A 19,781-nucleotide genomic window follows, 5' to 3' on the forward strand; every position below is an offset into this window, starting at 1 on the left:
CAGCTCAGGGATGAAGGAAAAGGTAGCTTCCTAAGTCAGGTGGGGAGCCCCCTTCTCCTGTCTTCAGCAGTGGTCTCTTGACTCAAGAAATGTGAAGACCCAGGGAGATGCTAGTGATCAAGAGAATGATGCTATCCTGTCTATAGCATTATCCTCCCCTGTTGGGGAGAGCGTGTGCCCTGGATAGGCCTGTGAAGGAGGCCAAGCCTGCAACTGTGAAAGTTCCTGGAGTGTTTATCCCTCCAGGATAAACGGGGAGTAATTGGCAAAGGGGATCCTTGCAAACTTTTCCTCTCTGGTTGACTGCAATCTCTTTGCCACCCTAGGTGCCTTTTATTGCCTTCTACCGAAAGGAGTATGTGGAGCCTGAGTTGCACATTAATGACCTGTGGAGGGTGTGGCAGTGGGATGAAAAGGTAATATGGATCCATGCCCCCCATGGGGTTGAGGGCTGGATTGGCCACCACCACTACTAGGGCCCAAGCTTTCCTATATGTATTAGATGGCAGCCCAAAACCCCCAGGCCTGTCAAGCTTCTCACAGGGTTTCCTGGTAAGGACCAAAGCAGCCTTGGGTATCCAAGGCTGAACACCAGCCCTTACTCCTGCCCTGTCCTGTCCCAGTGGACCCAGCTGAGGATCCGCAAAGAGAACCTAACACGGCTGTTTGAGAAGATGCAGGCTTATCAGTACGAGCAAATCTCTGCTGACCCTGACAAACCCCTTGCTGATGGCATCCGGGCTCTGGACACCACCGACATGGAAAGGTAGCATATGCGGGGTTTATTCCATTACAGAAAGCCCTCAGACCAGGGGAGGCCCCGCAGGAGCAGCATAACCTTGCAAAATTCTCAGCAGAGCTCCTATCCCTTAGAAACTCAATTTGTCAACACATCAAAAGTTACCTTTGTTACCGGAAGATTCATATTGGTTATCCACATTGGTATAAAAGGTTAAAAGGGTCAGATATTCATGTTTGCTGATCTGTATATTCTCTGTGTATAAAGTTAGATGGGAAACCAAATTATAACCAGAAAGTAGCTTGGTGAGCCTGGAATCACAGCAGGGTGTGGGAGGGGAGCAGATGATTTTAGTGGCCAGTGTCATGAAGGGACAAGGACCGTCTCAAGGACTCTGAACCATGCTAGACACACGTTGCCTTGTCTGCTTCTCCCCTTTTGTTTCCATTTCTAACAACCACCAACCGCCATTTGTTTGACTTATTCTTTGTTTAAGATATCTTGGTTCCCTTAAGTCAATGATCTGGGGCCATTATGAGTCTCTAATAATTGGAGAATACAGGCACTCATCCTAGTTGGGATTTTGCTTTACGGGAATTGGACCTCTTGGAGCAGAACTGGGATACTCCCTTCCTCAGTGACAGTTGAGGTCTTATGTCTCTTCCCTCCAGGCTCAAGGATGTGCAGTCAATGGATGAGCTGAAAGATGTCTACAACCATTTCCTGCTTTATTATGGTCGTGACATCCCCAAGATGCAGAATGCTGCCAAGGCCAGCCGCAAGAAGCTGAAGCGTGTAAGAGAAGAGGGAGATGAGGAAGGTGAGTGCTGGAAAAGAAAACCGAGGAGGCTTGATGGCCATGGCATTTCCAAGGATGCCCTTGGCTGAGTGCCCTTTGGGGCTTCTCTACATGTGTTGGATCCTCGGGAGTAATTGGAAACTAGAGCACTAACTCATGTTTTCTTGCCAGGTGAAGGTGAGGAAGCAGAAGATGAGGAACAGAGAGGGCCGGAGCTCAAACAGGCTTCTCGCCGAGACATGTACACCATTTGCCAGAGTGCTGGGCTAGGTAAAAGCTAGCTGCGTTGTGATCTGAGCATTCCAGCCTTGAGCAAGGGAGGTTCTCTGATAGTCACTGGTAGGTCAGAAGAGGACTTAAAGGACATCTGAGTGAATCACCAATATGATTCTGAACACTTGCTCCCATGACCCACACCCACCCAGCAATAATGGTCCAGCTTCTCCCAAAATTCCTGAAGAAATGGGAAACTCATATATCAGGGGGAGGGAGTCAGTCTGTCCTACCTTTGGGAAGTTCTTTTATTAAACTGTAGCTTCCACCTTAGTTCTGAGCCCAGAAGTCACATAGAAAATTTCTGTTTCTTCTGCCTCATAACAGCCCATCAGGTGTTTAAAGTCAGTTTTTTCTTTCTTTGTAAGATGTCCTGGTCCTGCTCATTCATGACCCCTTTAAAACCTAGAGCCCAGAAGTGCTGCTCTAGACTCTCAGAGCCAAGAGATTTGTTACTCTAGCTGTTGCCTTACCGTTCACTCTCCTGTTCATGTTAGATGGGCTGGCCAAAAAGTTTGGGCTTACTCCTGAGCAGTTTGGGGAGAACCTCCGGGACAGCTATCAGCGGCATGAGACAGAGCAGTTTCCTGCGGAGCCCTTGGAGCTGGCCAAGGATTATGTTTGCAGGTAGGCATGTATCAGCTGGCTGGCAGGAGGAGGCGCCTGAGGGCAAAGACGCCCTCATGCTGCAGCTCCTCCATTTTCCCCACAGTCAGTTCCCTACACCGGAAGCTGTGCTGGAAGGTGCCCGCTACATGGTAGCCCTGCAGATTGCTCGAGAGCCACTTGTCCGGCAGGTGCTGAGGCAGACTTTCCAGGAGAGAGCCAAGCTAAATATAACCCCCACCAAGAAAGGTAGAAAGGTGAGCCAGGTGAAGGGCTTTGATCCAACATGTGGCCCAGCTCTCTGATTGAACTGAGTTTCTTGCTTCACATTTAGCTGAGCTGTCTGCCTGAGAGCAGAGAGGGTGTCTTTTCTCCCAGGGTCAAGCCCAGCCTATCCATAGGCTAATGGTTCCCTCTTGATGTGTACAGGATGTGGATGAGGCCCACTATGCTTACTCCTTCAAGTACTTAAAGAACAAGCCTGTTAAGGAACTGAGAGATGACCAGTTCCTCAAGATATGCCTAGCTGAAGATGAAGGGCTGCTCATCATTGACATCAGCATAGATATGAAGGGGGTAGAAGGGTAAGCAAAGCTCTGGAGTGAGGGCTCTTTGGGGAGGGCTTGGTGAGGAGTCTTTTGGAGGGAGGGGTCACTCAGGAATGTGAACCACTATTTCAGAATTAAGCAAGCCATTGTCCTTGGCTCGCTCACAGTGTTCATGGATGTTTGGGCATCACCTTTTCTCCATCCCGGACCACAGTGTTGTCTCTCCTCAGCTATGGCAATGACCAGACATATTTCGAAGAGATCAAGCAGTTTTACTACCGAGATGAGTTCAGCCACCAGGTGCAGGAGTGGAACCGGCAGCGCACCATGGCCATCGAGCGAGCTTTGCAGCAGTTCCTCTACGTGCAGATGGCCAAAGAGCTCAAGAACAAACTGCTGGCCGAAGCCAAAGAATATGTCATAAAGGTGAAGATGGAAACTCACGATCTTTACTTGTGTGATTTCCCCAGATTAGAGCTGAGAGTGATGAGACCCCTTAATAGTAGTCCCGTAGCTAGTGTAGAAACACTGAGGGCAGGCGGAGCATGATCTGAGAGGGAGTGCAAACAGAGCCGCAGGTGACTCTAAGACCTCCCAACTTGAGGAGCCTCTTCCCTCCCACTCCCTCCCCCATCCAAACGTTCTTTGTTTACAGCGCTCTCCTCTATGTACTCTCCTGTTCACAAAAGCAAGGTATGCCTTCAGGTTGTAAGCCTGCCAGTCACTAGGAACGTGTGCACATATGAATACAACCTTTCCAGATGTGTGCTGCATCTGTTTCCTTAGCACACTTGGCAAGCTTGATGGCCATAGTGTCTGGTGTGTCTCCTCCCCAGGCCTGTAGTCGAAAGCTGTACAACTGGTTAAGGGTGGCACCCTACCGGCCAGATCAGCAGGTGGAGGAAGATGATGACTTTATGGATGAGAACCAAGGGAAGGGCATCCGAGTTCTAGGCATTGCTTTCTCCTCTGCCAGGTAACTACCTATTCCTGCCTGCCTGGCATCACCCCTTACGTGTCTTCCTAATCTCATTGGTCTCTTACTTATATCCTCATGTTGTTGATGATTACACTTTCCTTTCCTGTCCGGCTGGCAGAGATCACCCTGTGTTCTGCGCCTTGGTCAATGGTGAGGGAGAAGTGACAGACTTCCTCCGGCTGCCCCATTTTACCAAACGTCGAACTGCGTGGAGAGAGGAAGAACGAGAAAAGAAGGCAAGTGGCCGGGATGAGTTTCCAAGTGTACATCTTCCAAGTGTACCAAGTGGGGATAATTGTTTATGTCTAAGCAATATCCCATGCAAGACCCTGATTGTCTCTGACCCCCTCAAGCCCTGAGATAAGTCTCACTCCCATAGGCAGTAGATGGCACTCACATTCTCGTGCAGAATTTGTTTCTGGCTTAAAGCCTAGGCCTTGTGTACTTCTGGGAGCTGCCATCACTGTCTCTGTTCTTAACAGCATCTAGGTCAGCGTGTTCCAGGAGCTGAAAGCTACTGAGGCATTAAGCCAGCCTTTTCCCTGCTTTAGCCTTTCAGCATTTCTTTTTCCAAGGAAAGAGGAATTTGAATTCATATCATGTACATGCTTTTGGGTTTTTTTAACTTAATGGTACCTTTCAATTTTGTTGAGAGCACCCCAATCTAAAAAGTAATTTTTAACAAATAACTCCAAAAAAAAAAGAAAGAAAAATCTTAAAGTGGAGATCAGAATAATCCTGAGCCAGCCCTGATGGCCTAGTGGTTAAAGTTTGGTGTGCTCTACTTGGGTGGCCGAGTTCAGTTCCCAGGTGCAGAACCACACCACTCGTCTGTCAGTAGTCATGCTGTGGCAGGGGCTCACATAGAAAAACTAGAAGGACCGACAGTTAGAATATGCAATTGTGTACTGGGGCTTTGAGGAGGGGAAAAAAAGGAAGATTGGCAACAGATGTTAGCTCTGGGTGACTCTTTCCCAGCAAAAAAATAAAAGGAAAAGAATAGTCCTGACTGCCAGGCACTGGTTTATGTTAAAAAGACTCAAGTATGTTTAGTTAACCACAACCCACATATAAGCCAGAAGTATAATAATCTTAGAAAATATTGACAGATGTGTAATACTCAACCCAGAGGTCCTAGTTCCCTTCCTTGTTTTCTGTTCCAGTTAGACAACATGTGATGCATTATGTCTAACTTGGAGCTTATTGTTCTCTGGTCTTGTAAAGTCTCAAGCTACTTGGCAAGTGAGAACTACTTGAAATCTCCTTATCCTCAGAGCCATTCAGCTCCAATTTTCTTTCAATCCAGGCTCAAGACATTGAAACCCTAAAGAAATTTCTTCTGAATAAAAAGCCTCACGTGGTGACAGTTGCAGGAGAGAACAGGTAGGGCACCAGGGGATTGGGCTAGACCTGGTTTAAAGTCACTCATCCCTTATTGTTGAATCTGGCACATGCCTATAACAGAGTGGGTATAGGTCTGTGGAGAGTCCTGATAATATCCTCATCCCCAGGTGATATCACTGGGGATGTTGTACCTCTTTGTCTTCAAAGTTCTTTCCTCCCCCATCCCAGCCATGACACTGTCCCTCCCTGAGAAACTATCCAGAAATAGCCCTGACCAATACCCCTTATCCCTCCAGGGACGCGCAGATGTTGATTGAGGATGTGAAGCGCATTGTGCATGAGCTGGACCAGGGCCAACAGCTGTCCTCTATTGGGGTGGAGCTGGTTGACAACGAGTTGGCCATTCTCTATATGAACAGCAAGAAATCGGAGGTAATGCCGGAGCCCCACCCTTTGAACTTGCACAGGCCAGAGCTGTCAATCCTAGGGAGATTTACTAGGGGACAGAGGTTATCAGGGGCACAGGACTGCTCTGTTCACTTACCCATGCAGAGGTTTTCCATTTTGCCTGTCATGGTTCAGACTGGAGCCCCAGAGATTAAATTGGTCCCAGGAAACATGATCTCAGAGGAGAAGAAAAAAATGACTTAAAGCCAGAATGGTTTGGATTTTCTCTTGCTGTTGGAGCCGAGGGGACTTCATTGCCTTGCTGACCCTCTTTTGACTCTAGGCAGAGTTCCGGGATTACCCCCCAGTGCTGAGACAGGCTGTCTCCCTGGCTCGGCGCATCCAAGATCCTCTGATTGAATTTGCCCAGGTGTGCAGCTCTGATGAAGACATCCTGTGTCTCAAGTTTCACCCCTTGCAGGTGAGTAGGATTTGACAGGCAGGCCTGGGTGGGCAGAAGGGCACGGTAACCTTATCCCTCTCCCTGCTATATTTCAACAGGAGCATGTGGTGAAAGAGGAGCTGCTCAACGCCTTGTACTGTGAATTTATCAACCGAGTTAATGAGGTTGGGGTCGATGTCAATCGTGCCATTGCCCACCCTTACAGCCAGGCCTTAATCCAGTATGTCTGTGGCCTGGGACCTCGGAAAGGGACCCATCTCCTGAAGGTAGGATTGGATTGAGTCAGAAAATAAGAAAAGTTCCCATTTCGTTGAGCCTTTACACTATGCCAATATGATTTGACAGGAAGACCAAGGTCAGAGACATAGAGGGACTTGTCCAGAGTCATCCAGCTAGTGAGAGTCAGACTTCAGACCCAGGTGGCCGCAGCTATACTCTTCACTACTGTACTATAGTGGCTCATGGAAGAGAGCAATAAGTCATGATTTAAAACAGATGGAAGAAAGCAAGAGCATACTAGACACAAACCTCGGGATAGTGGTTTTTTCCAGTGAGGAGAAAAAAGGTTTCAATCAGAGAAGGGAGCATGCAGGGAGCTTCAGAAGTATTGGTAATATTCTTTTTCTTAAGATGAGTAATGGGTACTTGAGTATATATTTTATCATTAACTTTTAAGCCTTAAGTTAGTTATATATTGCCTTTGGTAGGTATAATATAGTTCATTAAAATAATTTTTTAGTAGCAGATACTATGATGTAGTGCTCAGTTTGGTACTGGGGCATGGGGACAGAGTTCTCATCGTGGAGGTTTCCCAGAAACCTAAAAGCAGTCTTGGGAAGTGGGCCCTGTCTCCTACTCTGGCTCACTCCAGGCCTCTCTCCTAGATCCTGAAGCAGAACAACACCAGGCTCGAGAGCCGGACCCAGCTGGTCACCATGTGCCACATGGGTCCCAAAGTCTTCATGAATTGTGCTGGCTTCCTCAAGATTGACACAGCCTCCCTGGGGGACAGGTGATGCCCTCTGCCTGGGTGGGCCAGGAGGAATTCCCTTGGGTTTTGCTTTGGGGATTCAGGGGATTAGGGCTGTCAAACGGCCACAAGCTCTTTAAATTAGGAATTGTTTTAAAGCAAAGGTGAGGAATCTTTATTCAGTCAAGAGCCTCTGACCTATGGAAAAGATCGGTTCAATTACGCGAAGCTTTTTTGTGAGGGAAACATAAAAATAATCAACTTAGTTTACAAATTAAAGACAGAAAACATAAGACTTTGTTCAGTAAACACAAACTTGGTCTGTTTTTATGGCTTGTCGTGGCTAGATAAGGGTGGGGATAGCAGGGGCAATGGAAAAGGAGTGGGGGTCTAAGGAGATAAGGAAGGGCAAGAGAGATTCGGTGTGTTTTGAGATGATGTTATTGAGAGAAAGTTCTATTCACTTGGACTTTGGACTTCACTATTGACCTCTTCCTCTCCAGAAGTTATCAACTCAGTCTTTGGAGGATCTTTTCCACGGGCACATAGCTCCTCATTCAGTAATGGAAATCAGTGGGGAAATAGGCTTCAAGTTCTAAAACTTCATTTTCCACCCAGCTTTGCTGTAACACTCCACGAATAACATAGGTCCATGTGAGTGCACGGGCAAGACCAGCCTGGGAAGGCTTTATGGGGGAAAATAGCTGTCAGCAAATTCTCAGAGGTCTTTTCCCCCTCCTTGTTTTATGTTATTGTAAGACTCGTATAAGTTCATTATATAAAATTCAACATATAGAAATATTATGCAGAAAGTGGAAGTCCCCCATAATCCCACCCCCCAGAGATAACTACCATAACAATTTGATGTATACTACAACTTTTCTAAATTTTATTTTTGCTATGCATTTACTAACTACCCATTTACTACAAAAATGGGATCATACGGTTCATAGTGTTTTGCAGTGCATTTTTCACGTATCAATATATCGTGGCCATCTTTCCATGTCAGCACACATAGATCTACCTCATTCTTTTGAATGGCTGTATAGTATTCCATTTTATGAAGGTACCCTAATTTATTTAACCAGTTCCCCATTGGTGGACATTTGGGTTGTTACTAGAACCTTCTCGTTCTATATCCTTGCCCCTTTTCTACCTTTCCTTCAGCACTGATTCATATATAGAAGTCCTTGACGGTTCCCGAGTCCACCCTGAGACCTATGAATGGGCTAGGAAGATGGCAGTGGATGCTCTAGAATATGATGAATCAGCTGAGGATGCCAACCCTGCAGGAGCCCTTGAAGAAATCTTGGAAAACCCAGAGCGACTCAAGGACCTGGACCTTGATGCCTTTGCGGAAGAACTGGAGAGGCAGGTGGGCAACAGTGTAGAAGGCCTGGCATGGAAACCATACCAAGTTGAGAAGAAACTAGGGCAGCAAGGCTCCAGAGAAACCCTTGATGCTCTTAGTGTAGGGGATTTGAATCTCTCTTTTCTTTCCTCATGCTATACTAGGTTTCTCATGGAAGTTTTCCTCCTTAAGGAGGAGCCAAGGAAGTCTTAGAGACTGCTGCAGTCACTGTGGGGAGTGGGAGGAAACTGGGAGGGTGTCAGTAGTATCCTTCTAGGCCCTCTTTCCTCCTTTCCAACAGCACATCTTTGCATTTGTCTGTTTTACACATTGGGGTTCCATGAAGCTTTTTTATTATAGATCAGTGTTGCGTGGCTAAGAAAAAGTTTGAAAATCTCCTCTAGTAAATGTTAAAGGGAAAGAAGAAAATCCCTGGCATACTCCTTTCGTTGAAACCCCTTGTGGCTCGGGTTGGGGAGGAGTTACAAGGCTTTTTCTGATGGGCTTCTTCCCCAGGGCTATGGTGACAAACACATCACCCTCTACGACATCCGGGCAGAGCTGAGCTGTCGATATAAGGATCTGCGGACAGCCTACCGCTCTCCCAACACAGAGGAAATCTTCAATATGTTAACCAAAGAAACACCAGAAACCTTCTACATCGGTAACTTCTGGGTCTGTTTTCCAGTCGGAGAAGGATGTGTAGGGGCGGGGAATGCATTTACCATATACATTCAAACCAAGCAGCAATGCCAACAGAATGAGGCAGGTTTGTACCCTAGGTGGGAATGACCAGGGGAGCTTTTAAAAAGTATAGAGCCCTAGACTGGAACTCAAGGCTGAGTTCAAGGTCAAAGTATGCTTTTAACCTGCTACTGCGGGATCTCTGTGGAGTCACTCTTATAGGCCTCATTTTCCTCTGTTGTCAAATCGCGGAGATCTCCCTTCTCAAGAATGTGAGGGAAATCAGTGGAGATGCTATTGGGCAGATGGTCTGTCACTAAAGGTTGGTGGGAAGGAGTTGCCTCTCTAGATCTCTTAGCCAGCTCTTCATTCTCTTCTTCCCTTCCTTGTCCTCCTCTCCCCTTTCTCCAGGAAAGCTCATCATCTGCAATGTCACTGGCATCGCCCACAGGCGTCCACAGGGTGAGAGCTATGACCAGGCAATCCGCAATGATGAGACAGGGCTATGGCAGTGCCCCTTCTGTCAGCAGGACAATTTCCCTGAACTGAGCGAGGTGCGTGCTGCAGTGTTGCTATTGTGGTCACTGAATTTCTTTAATTGAATGGTCTCACTGCCCTAGAAAGGAGTCGGGAATGGGTATATTTTAGGTCACGCTCTTACCACATGAATACACCAACAAGAAAGAAGGCTGGAACACACAGGTTTAACATGAAGTCTCTCCTTGTGCTGGGCAGAAGTGATCCGTGTGCTTTTTTCTATTCTGGGTCAGCCTTTAACCCTTGTTTCCCATTCTCTGGGAATCTAGCTCAACCAGATTAGAGACATGAGGACATACTTTTCTTACCTACAGGGTATGCATGGTATTCCTATGCTATTAGAAGGTGTATCTGTAGGCTTTCCTCAATTTTTTCATTCTCCACACACATTTTAATTTTTCCCACATTCTTCTAGACATCATCTGTCTTTCTGATGGTCAGAAGTCATTAAAGCCACCCTGAAATCTTTTTCTGGGTCTTCACATGCTATTAGGCAGATTGTAAAAGAGAATTTCACAACTTGACCCACTAAAAGTAGTTGGTGGGATTAGTCCAGCATGTAAGAAAGCCGACGTGGGGTGCCTGGTTCACTGAATTGACAGAGACATTTCTTATGCCCACAAGGTCAGAATAAAATGGGAGGGAGGGGCCTCAGTTGTAGCTAGAGGGATGTATAGATTAGATTAACATAAAAGATTGATCTGATGGCTGGTGATGCCAAACATCATTTATGAGTCAGAGAACGTTGGGGATGTTCAAATTCTGTGTTGGTGGGTGGCTAAGTCATTGTATTTTCAGACCTTGAGGTCAGACGTCAATGGTAAAATAAATTACAACACCCCGGCAGCTCGTTTCTGAATGTGTGATCTCCAGAATCTTAATTATCAAACTCCTGCCCTGATGCCCTCTTTAGGTCTGGAACCACTTTGACAGCGGTTCATGCCCAGGCCAGGCCATCGGTGTCAAAACACGACTAGACAATGGTGTCACCGGCTTCATCCCTACCAAATTCCTCAGTGACAAAGTGGTAAAGCGGCCAGAGGAACGAGTGAAGGTAGATGAATGACTGGACTAAGGCATCTAGTGCAGTTTTCAGCTGCCCAAATTGGGCTCTTTGAGTTTGGGCTGTCCCCGCGAGAAATTAGGCTCTATTCTCAATAGCTGCTGGTCTCGGGAGAGAGTTTCAGAAGGATTTATAACTAGTTGAAAGAAGCCAGGGCAAGAAGCATCTGAATGAGTAGCAGCTTTTGTTCACTGCCTTTGTGAAATTTCATCCAGTTGCCAGCCCTTTGGGAGATGGCTCTCTCTTCCTGTGTGGGAAGCTGTGGTTTAGTCCAACAGGCAGGAAGCTGGGCCCAGTATTACATGCTGCAAAACAGACAGGCTCTGCCTGTTCTACCAAAGCCAGGCAGTGCTGCTCTAGGAAGTGGAAAAGAATGTATGGCATAGCCCCTGTGCTACAGGCAAAACTAGATGACGTAGAAGGAACATTCAAATAGTGGGTTTGGAGTAAATCTCTAAGCTCCCTTTTGGTTCTGGTATTCTCCTACCATAGCTGCCATTTATTATGTGCCCACTAGATACCAGCACTTGACATTTACATATTTTGTCTCTAATCTCCCAATTCGATAGGGAAGGAATTACTACCTTTTATCTTCAGGGAAATTCAAGTCCCTGCCTTTTCCAGGATCACACAGGTAGTTTGTGACATGACTGGTACTAGATCTGTCAAATTCTCTGCTTCTAAGTATTGTGAACCCCTGAGAACTGTGGACTTCAGAAAGCCAGGGAAAGACATTCCTAATAAATGAAGCTAGAGAGATTTTCAAAAGGAAAACTATGCATGGTGATTGGCTTTTGCCACTGTTTAGACAGAAGGGCTTAAGTCGGGTAAGGTACAGAAAACAGCCCCTTTTTTTTTTTTTTGCTAAGGAAGATTGGCCCTGAGCTAACATCTGTTGCCAATTTTCCTCTTTTTGCTTGAGGAAGATTGTCCCTCAGCTAACATCCATGCCAGTCTTCCTCTGTTCTGTATGTGGGACGCCACCAGGGCATAGCTTGGTGAGCAGTGTCTAGGTCCACACCTGGGATCTGAACCTGCAAACCCTGGGCCACTGAAGTAGAGCACGTGAACTTAACCACTACGCCACCAGGCTAACCCCAAAACAGCTATTTTGCTTCCCCTCCAAAAAGGGCAGGCAGACTTTGTTGGCACCCTGGAAGCAGTAATTAGGCAACTTTATGGGAAAAGGGAATAGTGCCAGTGACAGGATAGATCCCAGTAGGCTCCAGTTGGTTTTCCTGCCTAGAGTGGAAGGCATCAGTGCAGGACTCAGCCTATAGTCAGTAGACCAGACTCAACCCTGAACTCCTAATCTGCCACTCAGTAGCTGGCTGGCTTTGGGCAAGTCACTCCAGCTTTCTGCCTGGACTTCGGTTTTCTTATATATAAAATAGGGCATCGGGCTAGATCACCTTTGTCCCTTCCAGCTCAAATGTTCTGTGGATCTAGGTGGGAATGACTGTTCACTGCCGCATAATGAAGATTGACATCGAGAAGTTTAGTGCAGACCTGACCTGCCGTACCTCAGACCTCATGGACAGGAACAACGAGTGGAAACTGCCCAAGGACACCTACTATGATTTTGATGCTGAGGCAGCAGACCATAAGCAGGAGGAGGACATGAAGCGGAAGCAGCAGCGGACCAGTGAGTGTGCCCACCACCATCCCTATGCAGCCCGAGTCTTGGCAGCCGTCCCTCTACAGGATGCATGTGCTAGTGGCTGTTTCCCTTGCTTAGCCTCCTGGTAGGAGTGAGTGCTCAGCTTTGAGGTGCTGAGGCCCAGAGACATCATGAAAGGGAGTCACTTGCAGGGCTGGAAACCAGGGTCTTTTGGGGTCACATTTTCTTTGCTAATGTACTGTGACTCTTAAAGCTTCATCTTCTCAGGACCCTGGGAACCCAGGTTAACACATCCTTCACATCAGAGAATCCAGGTCGAGAGAGGGTGAGAGAGTCTCAGAATGCAGTAGTGAAGCAGAAATGCAGCCATGGTTTGTCCCGTTGCTGTCAGCACCCAGCCCCGTCACCTGATCTGCACTTCTTTCCTGACCTCTTCAGCATACATCAAGCGAGTGATTGCACACCCATCCTTCCATAATATAAATTTCAAGCAAGCAGAAAAGATGATGGAGACCATGGACCAGGGTGATGTGATTATCCGGCCGAGCAGCAAGGGCGAAAATCACCTGACAGTGACCTGGAAGGTCAGTGACGGCATCTACCAGCACGTGGATGTGCGGGAAGAAGGCAAGGAAAATGCCTTCAGCCTGGGAGCCACCCTGTGGATCAACAGTGAGGTGAGAGCCAGCCCCTGCCCACATTCCATCCCACTCCTACTTCCAGAAGCAAGCCATTTCTGGCCGCTTTCACCTGACGTTAGTAACTCGTATGCAACATATGTGTTTTAGCTACACAGAGCAGCAAAACAGGAGGTTTGTTGTGAAATTAGTCATTTGATATCAGTTTTGTATCTTTCATCTTTCCTTCTCTGTCCTCCAATTTTAAAATAGACTACCTAGAGAGAGCCACTGGAGGAAGAGGAGAAAATACACATGCAGCATGCACGTGCACATACACACACGGACATATCAAGTTTTTCTGTCCTGTTTTCAGTGGAGAGAAATCTTATGAGGCTCCCTATTGTTCCCAAGCACCAGGGGAGAATCAAAGTTTTATGATTTAAAGGCTTTTATGCCTCGTAAGCTAATAAATTAGGGCATGACTTGAACAGGTGGATAAATTGAGGGGACTTTGTAGTGAAGTAAGGCTACAGCAGGGCTGAAAAGCCCACCCCTCCTATGAGTTGCCGTCAGGGTGGATTTGATGAAAGGCCAGGAATCTCAGCTCTGGATGTGACACATGGAGCCTTTACCTTCTTCCCACAGGAGTTTGAAGACTTGGATGAGATCGTTGCCCGCTATGTCCAGCCCATGGCATCCTTTGCCCGGGACCTTCTGAACCACAAGTATTATCAGGACTGCAGCGGTGGGGACCGGAAGGTGAGCCCAGGGCCCTGCGAGGGATGACACCTCCCCGTCACTTAAGGATGTATGGTTTCCCTTCAGTGTAGGGGATGCTCAGCTGGTGAAGGAAGTGTACGTCATATATGCGCCAGACATTGTATACCAAGCATGCTACTATCCCAACCTCTCCCCCTCATTCTACCCCCAGAAATTAGAGGAGCTGCTCATCAAAACTAAGAAGGAGAAGCCCACCTTCATCCCTTATTTCATCTGTGCCTGCAAGGAACTGCCCGGCAAGTTCCTACTGGGATACCAGCCCCGGGGTAAACCCAGGTGAGCACTGGTGCTGAGAAGGTGCTGCCACTGGGGTCCACAGACAGGCTAGCAAAGGAGTCAGAGGCCCCCAGAGCAGTACTCTCTAGTTCTGCTTAACTACCTTTTTCCTCTTATCTGTTTAGAATGGAGGTGGAGGTTGGAGGTGGGGAAAGAGGGTGATGATTTAGAGACAAAAGGCAAAGATTCGTATAAGAAAGGCACTTCCATCAACCCTGTGAAAAGAGTTCCGTTCTCCTCTTCTCCCTCCCAAGGAGTGATGGAAATCACCAGACGCTCTCCACCTGACTGGCAAAGATGGTCGCCAGCATACTGGTCTCTTTTCCATTCTGCCTCACCCTCGCCAGGGCTTTCAGCACATGGTGGCTCACTGTTGCTGTAGTGTGCTAACTCTTCTGCCTGCACAGAAGGGATGGGTCAGGAGAGCATCTCTTCTTTCCAGCATCAACCCACTCCGCTCCCTTCTGTGTATGACTTGACAAGGTGGCCTTCCTAGGTATTCCTTTAACTGGGTCCCTCTGGTGCTCACCCTCAATGGGACAAAGTCCAGTTTCCTTAGACCTGCTTTCTTTGTGTGAGTTACCCAGATTGATAACTGTATGAGCCTTCTCTACCTAAGCCCTGCCCACAGCCATCCTCCTTTTGGCCCTTGTCCAGGGCCTTTGCATTTCTGCTCTTATGCCTACACGTGACACACTGTGTAGACTCTTTGAGCGGGGGCTCAGTAGCCAGATGACAAGAAGCTCTAGACTCTGGACCCTGCCCTATCTTGGGCACGTCTGGAATATGGTGCTTGTTTCTGAGAACCCTTTCCTCATTCACCAGCGTGCTTCTAGAGGATGGCAGCCAGGGCTGTGTGGGGGCTGGAAACTGTCCTGTGAGGAACAGTTGAACAAACTGTGTACCTTTAACTGATACCTCAGAAGCGACATGATAGCTTCCTGTGGAAAGGGGCATAGACTCCTTGTGTTGCAGAATGAACAACACTTGAATAGAAGATTTAAGAAGCAAGTTTCAGCTTAACGTAAATGAGAACTTGGCAATACTTAGCGTTGTCTGTTGGCTGTTGACAGCTGTCTTTGAGCACGACCCTAATTTAGGTGTTGTGATAAGTGCTTTACATGCACTATCTCACTTATTTCTCACACTCACCCTATAGATTTAAGTGCTGCTATCCTCATTTTACAAATGAAGTTGAGATTTTGGTTTAGTGACTTGGTATAAAGTCATATAGGTGGTAAGTGGCAGAGCCAAAACTGGAACTCGAACTGAGTCTGAACCCAGAGCCCAGCCTCTTGTCCACTCTCTCCTGTACAAAGTATTGAATAAGGGCAGACTAACCACCTTCCACGCTCTTCCAGATTCTGGCTCATGGCGAGTTGTGCTTTGCTGCTCTTGGGGGCCTCTTCCAACCCTGACACTCTCTGACTTCAGTGTCACCTTCACCTGCAGTGTGCTGCCATCATACTGCAGCCTAGGATGGTGGCCCAGCCACCAGCAAGCCTTCCTCTGGTAGCCTGTATGTAGCACACCAGGGGCTGCTGACTCCTGGCTTGACTGTACTCTGCCACGCACTCCTCGCCTCCCCAGTCAGAGTGTAGCCTCCTTGTACAGAGTCAGGGATGGCTCTTTCACCTCTCCTTTCCCCTAGCACCCAGTGTGGCTACTTCACGTGGTGGAGATCTGTTCTGGCCGCTCTCTCGCAGCTGGCCCTAAGTGGTATCTGATGCATGTTTCCTTCCAAAATCCCAGGATAGAATATGTAACGGTGACTCCAGAAGGATTCCGGTACCGAGGCCAAATCTTTCCAACTGTGAATGGACTTTTCAGATGGTTTAAGGATCATTACCAAGATCCTGTACCAGGTGAGTTCCACTCTCTCTGACTTCTAGGGTGTGGTAGGAGGGACATCTAGGCCCTGACTCAAGGTAATCATTGGCCATCTATGGGAGGGGGTGAGGCCGAGGCTGTCATTTCAGCTCTCTTACTCCTGCTCCAACCTCCTAGCGTTAGGGAAGTTCTCTATCTGCTTTGCCTCTGCACCTTCCCTTCTTCTTTCCACTCATCTCAGTACCTCCTCCAGCCCCCTAAATTGTGAAACCAGAAACAGGTTTCTGGAGAAATGTAATTCAGGCCATTTCCCACAGGCATCACCCCCAGTAGCAGCAGCAGGACCCGGACACCTGCTTCTATCAATGCTACGCCAGCTAACATCAACCTTGCAGGTGAGGAGCTCATGCCTGGGACTAGGGAATTGGAGGGATGGAGCCAGAAGGACTTGCACCTCTAAAGTGCCCATCTCCCATGTCTGTGTGCTTACAGATCTGACACGGGCTGTGAACGCCCTGCCCCAGAACATGACCTCGCAGATGTTCAGTGCCATTGCAGCTGTGACAGGCCAAGGACAGAACCCTAATGCCACCCCAGCCCAGTGGGCCTCTAGCCAGTATGGCTATGGTGGCAGTGGAGGGGGCAGCAGCGCTTATCACGTACGTGGCCTGGGGAGGGGGCTCCCTGCGGAGGTTGGGAAAGAGTGAAAGGGAATGGTCATCATTTACCAGCCACCTCCATAGACTGACCTCTGGCAGCGTCCACCACGAGGGGCTTCATATGCACAGATGGGGCTGCCACAACCTTAGCAACTGTCCCAAGCAGATCGTTCCTGTTTCTTAAGCCCGTTTGGGGGGAAGGGGAATAAGAGGACTGACCTTTCCACAATCCTTTGGGATCTTTGGAACCTTCAGGCTGTTAGAAACCTGAAGTGGTCAGGATTGGTGGGTCCCATTGTTGTGCCAGGTCCCACCCCACTGGTCTACCCCTGCTGCTAAGACCACACACTGCTCAAGAGAGGGTCAGCTGGAAAGCTCTGTGCTGAGCCCAAACTTTCAGCTTGCCAGAAGTTCACAGCAAGGCCAAATAAGCTCAGAACCCATCCCCCTTTAACTGTTCGCCCTTCTCCAGGTGTTCCCAACGCCAGCCCAGCAGCCAGTGGCCACACCACTAATGACCCCCAGCTACTCTTACACGACCCCAAGCCAGCCCATCACCACACCACAGTACCACCAGCTACAGGCCAGCACCACCCCGCAGTCTGCCCAGGCCCAGCCCCAGCCTTCCTCCAGCTCGCGGCAACGGCAGCAGCAGCCAAAGTGAGTATATGGATAGTGGCACGGAGCAGGGGCAGGCGATGTCAGGAGGCCGAGGAGCTTAGCATAGGCAGGTACTCTGGGTCTTCCGAGAGCCATGACCCAGGTGATGTCCCCAGGAGGACTGCTTTCTGGGAGAAGACAGAAGAGGGCAATGTGGCAGCTTCTCATCTCACACCCAGCAGAGGTGTGAGATTCACTACTGCAAAGATGGGTACTCACCAGTGATTGGTGAGGCTTCCTTCTAGTGCAACCCTGGAGAGCCCCAGTCTCAAAGGCCCCTTCTTCTCCCTCCAAGGTCCAACAGCCACGCAGCCATCGACTGGGGGAAGATGGCGGAACAGTGGCTTCAGGAGAAGGAGGCAGAGCGGCGGAAACAGAAGCAGCGGCTGACACCTCGGCCCTCCCCCAGCCCCATGATCGAAAGCACCCCCATGTCCATTGCTGGCGATGCCACCCCGCTTCTGGACGAGATGGATCGGTAGGGGACCTGCTCCTAGGACTCGGGTTACCTCTGAGGCTGGGAGAGGTCTGGCCTCCCACTGCCTCACTCCCTGCTCCTCCTTTTCTGTCCATAAAGTGACGTGAATTGACGTTCTCATTGGTGGTCAGCCTGGATGGGTGACAGCCTGGATGCCTTGCGAACTTGAGCTCAATATACGTTAGGCGACAATTCTCCCACTCCAGGCTCTCACCGACCACCTGTCCTGGGACCAGGCTGGGAGGGGAGTGTGGCAGGGAGGAAGAAGAGGAGGAAGAGAATGAGAGTGGAACAGTTTTGTATTCTACTCCCTACAAGCCATTTTGAGCTTCTGCCCTCACCTGACTTTGGGCTGTGACCAGGGCACAAAGCTCAGCACATGAGACTCCCCCAACTCTTGTGGGGAGAGGGATGCTATTTATTCAGTTTGTGGCAGGAGGGAGAGGAGGGGAAGTATTTCTGACCCTGATGCCAACAGCTTGGGTGGCTATCAGAGCAGGATTGCAGGGGACATAGAGGAGCAGTGCTAACCTGCCGAGCCCCCGCCTGGCTGCCCTCACCCACCTGCTGCCGCTGCTTCCTGCCTGTCGTTTGAATAAACAGTGTTTCTACAGAGCACTTGACAAAGCCTCTCTCTCCAGCTCTCCAGCTATTGAGGGGTGGCTTTCGAAGCAGTTTTTGGATCTCTCAGGGCTCCCCTGACTCCCTCTTCCAGGCCATCAGAAAGGCAATGACTCATAGAAGAGCAGGCAGCTTCTGCCTCAGACTGCCTGTGGTCGCATCCCTGCTCCACTTCCCAGCCCTGTGATCTCGACCAACCTCTTGTTGTCTCTAGGCCAGCTTTCTTATTTTTAAAATGGAGGTGGTGCTACCCACCTCATCTGGTGTCAGGCTGTGAGGACTGAGATGGAATGTGTGAAGTGCATACTTTAGCCCAGTGCCTGGACCTCATAAGGCTCAGCAGTGTTAGCTACTATTATTACACTCACTCACAGCCACCCTGTCCACTGTACCTACTAGTCTTCTCTGGCACATTGGAGAACAGCCACAAGTAAATCTAGGTTTCTCAACTTAATCCCTTACACCTCACTCTCCCCTTTTTGCCAGCTGGGCCTTGGTCTCTGACATTATCTCCACGCAAGTCAGGTGCTTCTGCCCCAGGATGGGCCCCACGCTCACCTGCTCCCACACACACACTGGCCCTGGAAAAAGGAGCTGGAACGTCACAGGGGAGGCCTGTCCACTGGCCCTGGTCTCTTCCCCAGCCCCACTGCCTCTTTTGTTCTGGACTCCTGATCTCCCTGGGGTTTTTTTTGTTTGTTGTTGTTTCTTTGCTGAGGAAGATCCACCCTAGCTAACAAGCATCACCAATCTTCTTTTTGCTTGAGGAAGATTCACCCTGAGCTAACATCTGTGCCAGTCTTCCTCTATTGTTGTGTATGTGGGTCACTGCCTCAGCATGGCTGCTGACGAGTGGTGTAGGTCCGTGCCGGGGAACCAAGCTCGGGCCACCAAAGCAGAGCACACTGTCCACTGAATTTAACCACTAGGTCTCGGGGCCGGGCCCTCCGTGTATTTCTTCACAAGGGCTTCACCTCACAGTTTTGTAAGTCGGTGCTAGTGAAGTGAAGCTTTCCCCTCCCTTTCCTCTGCTTGGGCCTCAGCAGAAAAGTCAGAAAAGGCCACTGCTGCCCAACTTTGGTGAACACCCACCTCGCTTTCCTTCATTTAAGGTCTCTAGCTCTTCTGTTGGCAAGAGTCAGGGGGAAGGGGCTGGCCTTCTGCCAGGAAATTAGTTCCATTCCCTTCAGCACAAAAGGTGTGGAAGGGCCCAGCAGGAGCAGGGCCACCCCCACTGGGAAGATCACATTTCCTTTGGTGCCACCAGCACCTTCCCCAGGGCCACTTAGAGGAGGGAAAGGCCAGGCACTGTGGCACACAGTGAGTTAAAAGGTTCAATTTATTAGGTGCATCACTGCAGACGGTACTGCCTGTCCCCAAGTGGATTTCACACAGACCAATCTCCCAGTAGTCAGGAAGCCCCCTGCCCACCCCACCCAGATGTGCTCTTCTCCTGCCCTGGGCCTAGGATATTACAGAGAAACTGGCTGTAT

At 49.0% G+C, this 19,781-nt stretch overlaps 1 protein-coding gene and 1 long non-coding RNA gene across 4 annotated transcripts in view; one reads left to right on the plus strand and one right to left on the minus strand.

The window, feature by feature from the left end:
- The window catches only part of SUPT6H (SPT6 homolog, histone chaperone and transcription elongation factor), a 30,512-nt gene extending 12,227 nt beyond the window's left edge, over positions 1-18,285 (plus strand). For all 3 annotated transcript variants that reach the window (XM_001504156.7, XM_014742214.3, XM_014742209.3), the window contains exons 10-37: positions 327-416; positions 624-766; positions 1,411-1,559; positions 1,710-1,808; positions 2,309-2,438; positions 2,524-2,674; positions 2,847-3,001; positions 3,196-3,391; positions 3,802-3,941; positions 4,063-4,180; positions 5,251-5,327; positions 5,585-5,720; positions 6,019-6,156; positions 6,237-6,404; positions 7,023-7,150; positions 8,276-8,483; positions 8,976-9,123; positions 9,555-9,697; positions 10,594-10,734; positions 12,193-12,388; positions 12,803-13,041; positions 13,630-13,743; positions 13,916-14,040; positions 15,793-15,905; positions 16,188-16,265; positions 16,363-16,529; positions 17,002-17,189; positions 17,485-18,285. In XM_001504156.7, coding sequence (XP_001504206.1) covers positions 327-416; positions 624-766; positions 1,411-1,559; positions 1,710-1,808; positions 2,309-2,438; positions 2,524-2,674; positions 2,847-3,001; positions 3,196-3,391; positions 3,802-3,941; positions 4,063-4,180; positions 5,251-5,327; positions 5,585-5,720; positions 6,019-6,156; positions 6,237-6,404; positions 7,023-7,150; positions 8,276-8,483; positions 8,976-9,123; positions 9,555-9,697; positions 10,594-10,734; positions 12,193-12,388; positions 12,803-13,041; positions 13,630-13,743; positions 13,916-14,040; positions 15,793-15,905; positions 16,188-16,265; positions 16,363-16,529; positions 17,002-17,189; positions 17,485-17,671 — 4,065 coding nt within the window. In that variant the 3' untranslated portion in view covers positions 17,672-18,285. The remainder of the gene's footprint in view (positions 1-326; positions 417-623; positions 767-1,410; positions 1,560-1,709; positions 1,809-2,308; positions 2,439-2,523; positions 2,675-2,846; positions 3,002-3,195; positions 3,392-3,801; positions 3,942-4,062; positions 4,181-5,250; positions 5,328-5,584; positions 5,721-6,018; positions 6,157-6,236; positions 6,405-7,022; positions 7,151-8,275; positions 8,484-8,975; positions 9,124-9,554; positions 9,698-10,593; positions 10,735-12,192; positions 12,389-12,802; positions 13,042-13,629; positions 13,744-13,915; positions 14,041-15,792; positions 15,906-16,187; positions 16,266-16,362; positions 16,530-17,001; positions 17,190-17,484) is intronic.
- LOC111775704 (uncharacterized) lies at positions 14,325-17,549 on the minus strand. Its single transcript, XR_002811636.2, has 3 exons — positions 17,409-17,549; positions 16,620-17,317; positions 14,325-14,439 (listed from the first exon to the last, which is right to left on the minus strand). It is a non-coding gene; the product is annotated as an uncharacterized lncRNA (long non-coding RNA).
- Positions 18,286-19,781: the final 1,496 nt, after the last annotated feature.

This window comes from Equus caballus, chromosome 11, assembly GCF_041296265.1.
Source record: "Equus caballus isolate H_3958 breed thoroughbred chromosome 11, TB-T2T, whole genome shotgun sequence".
Lineage (NCBI taxonomy): Eukaryota > Metazoa > Chordata > Mammalia > Perissodactyla > Equidae > Equus > Equus caballus.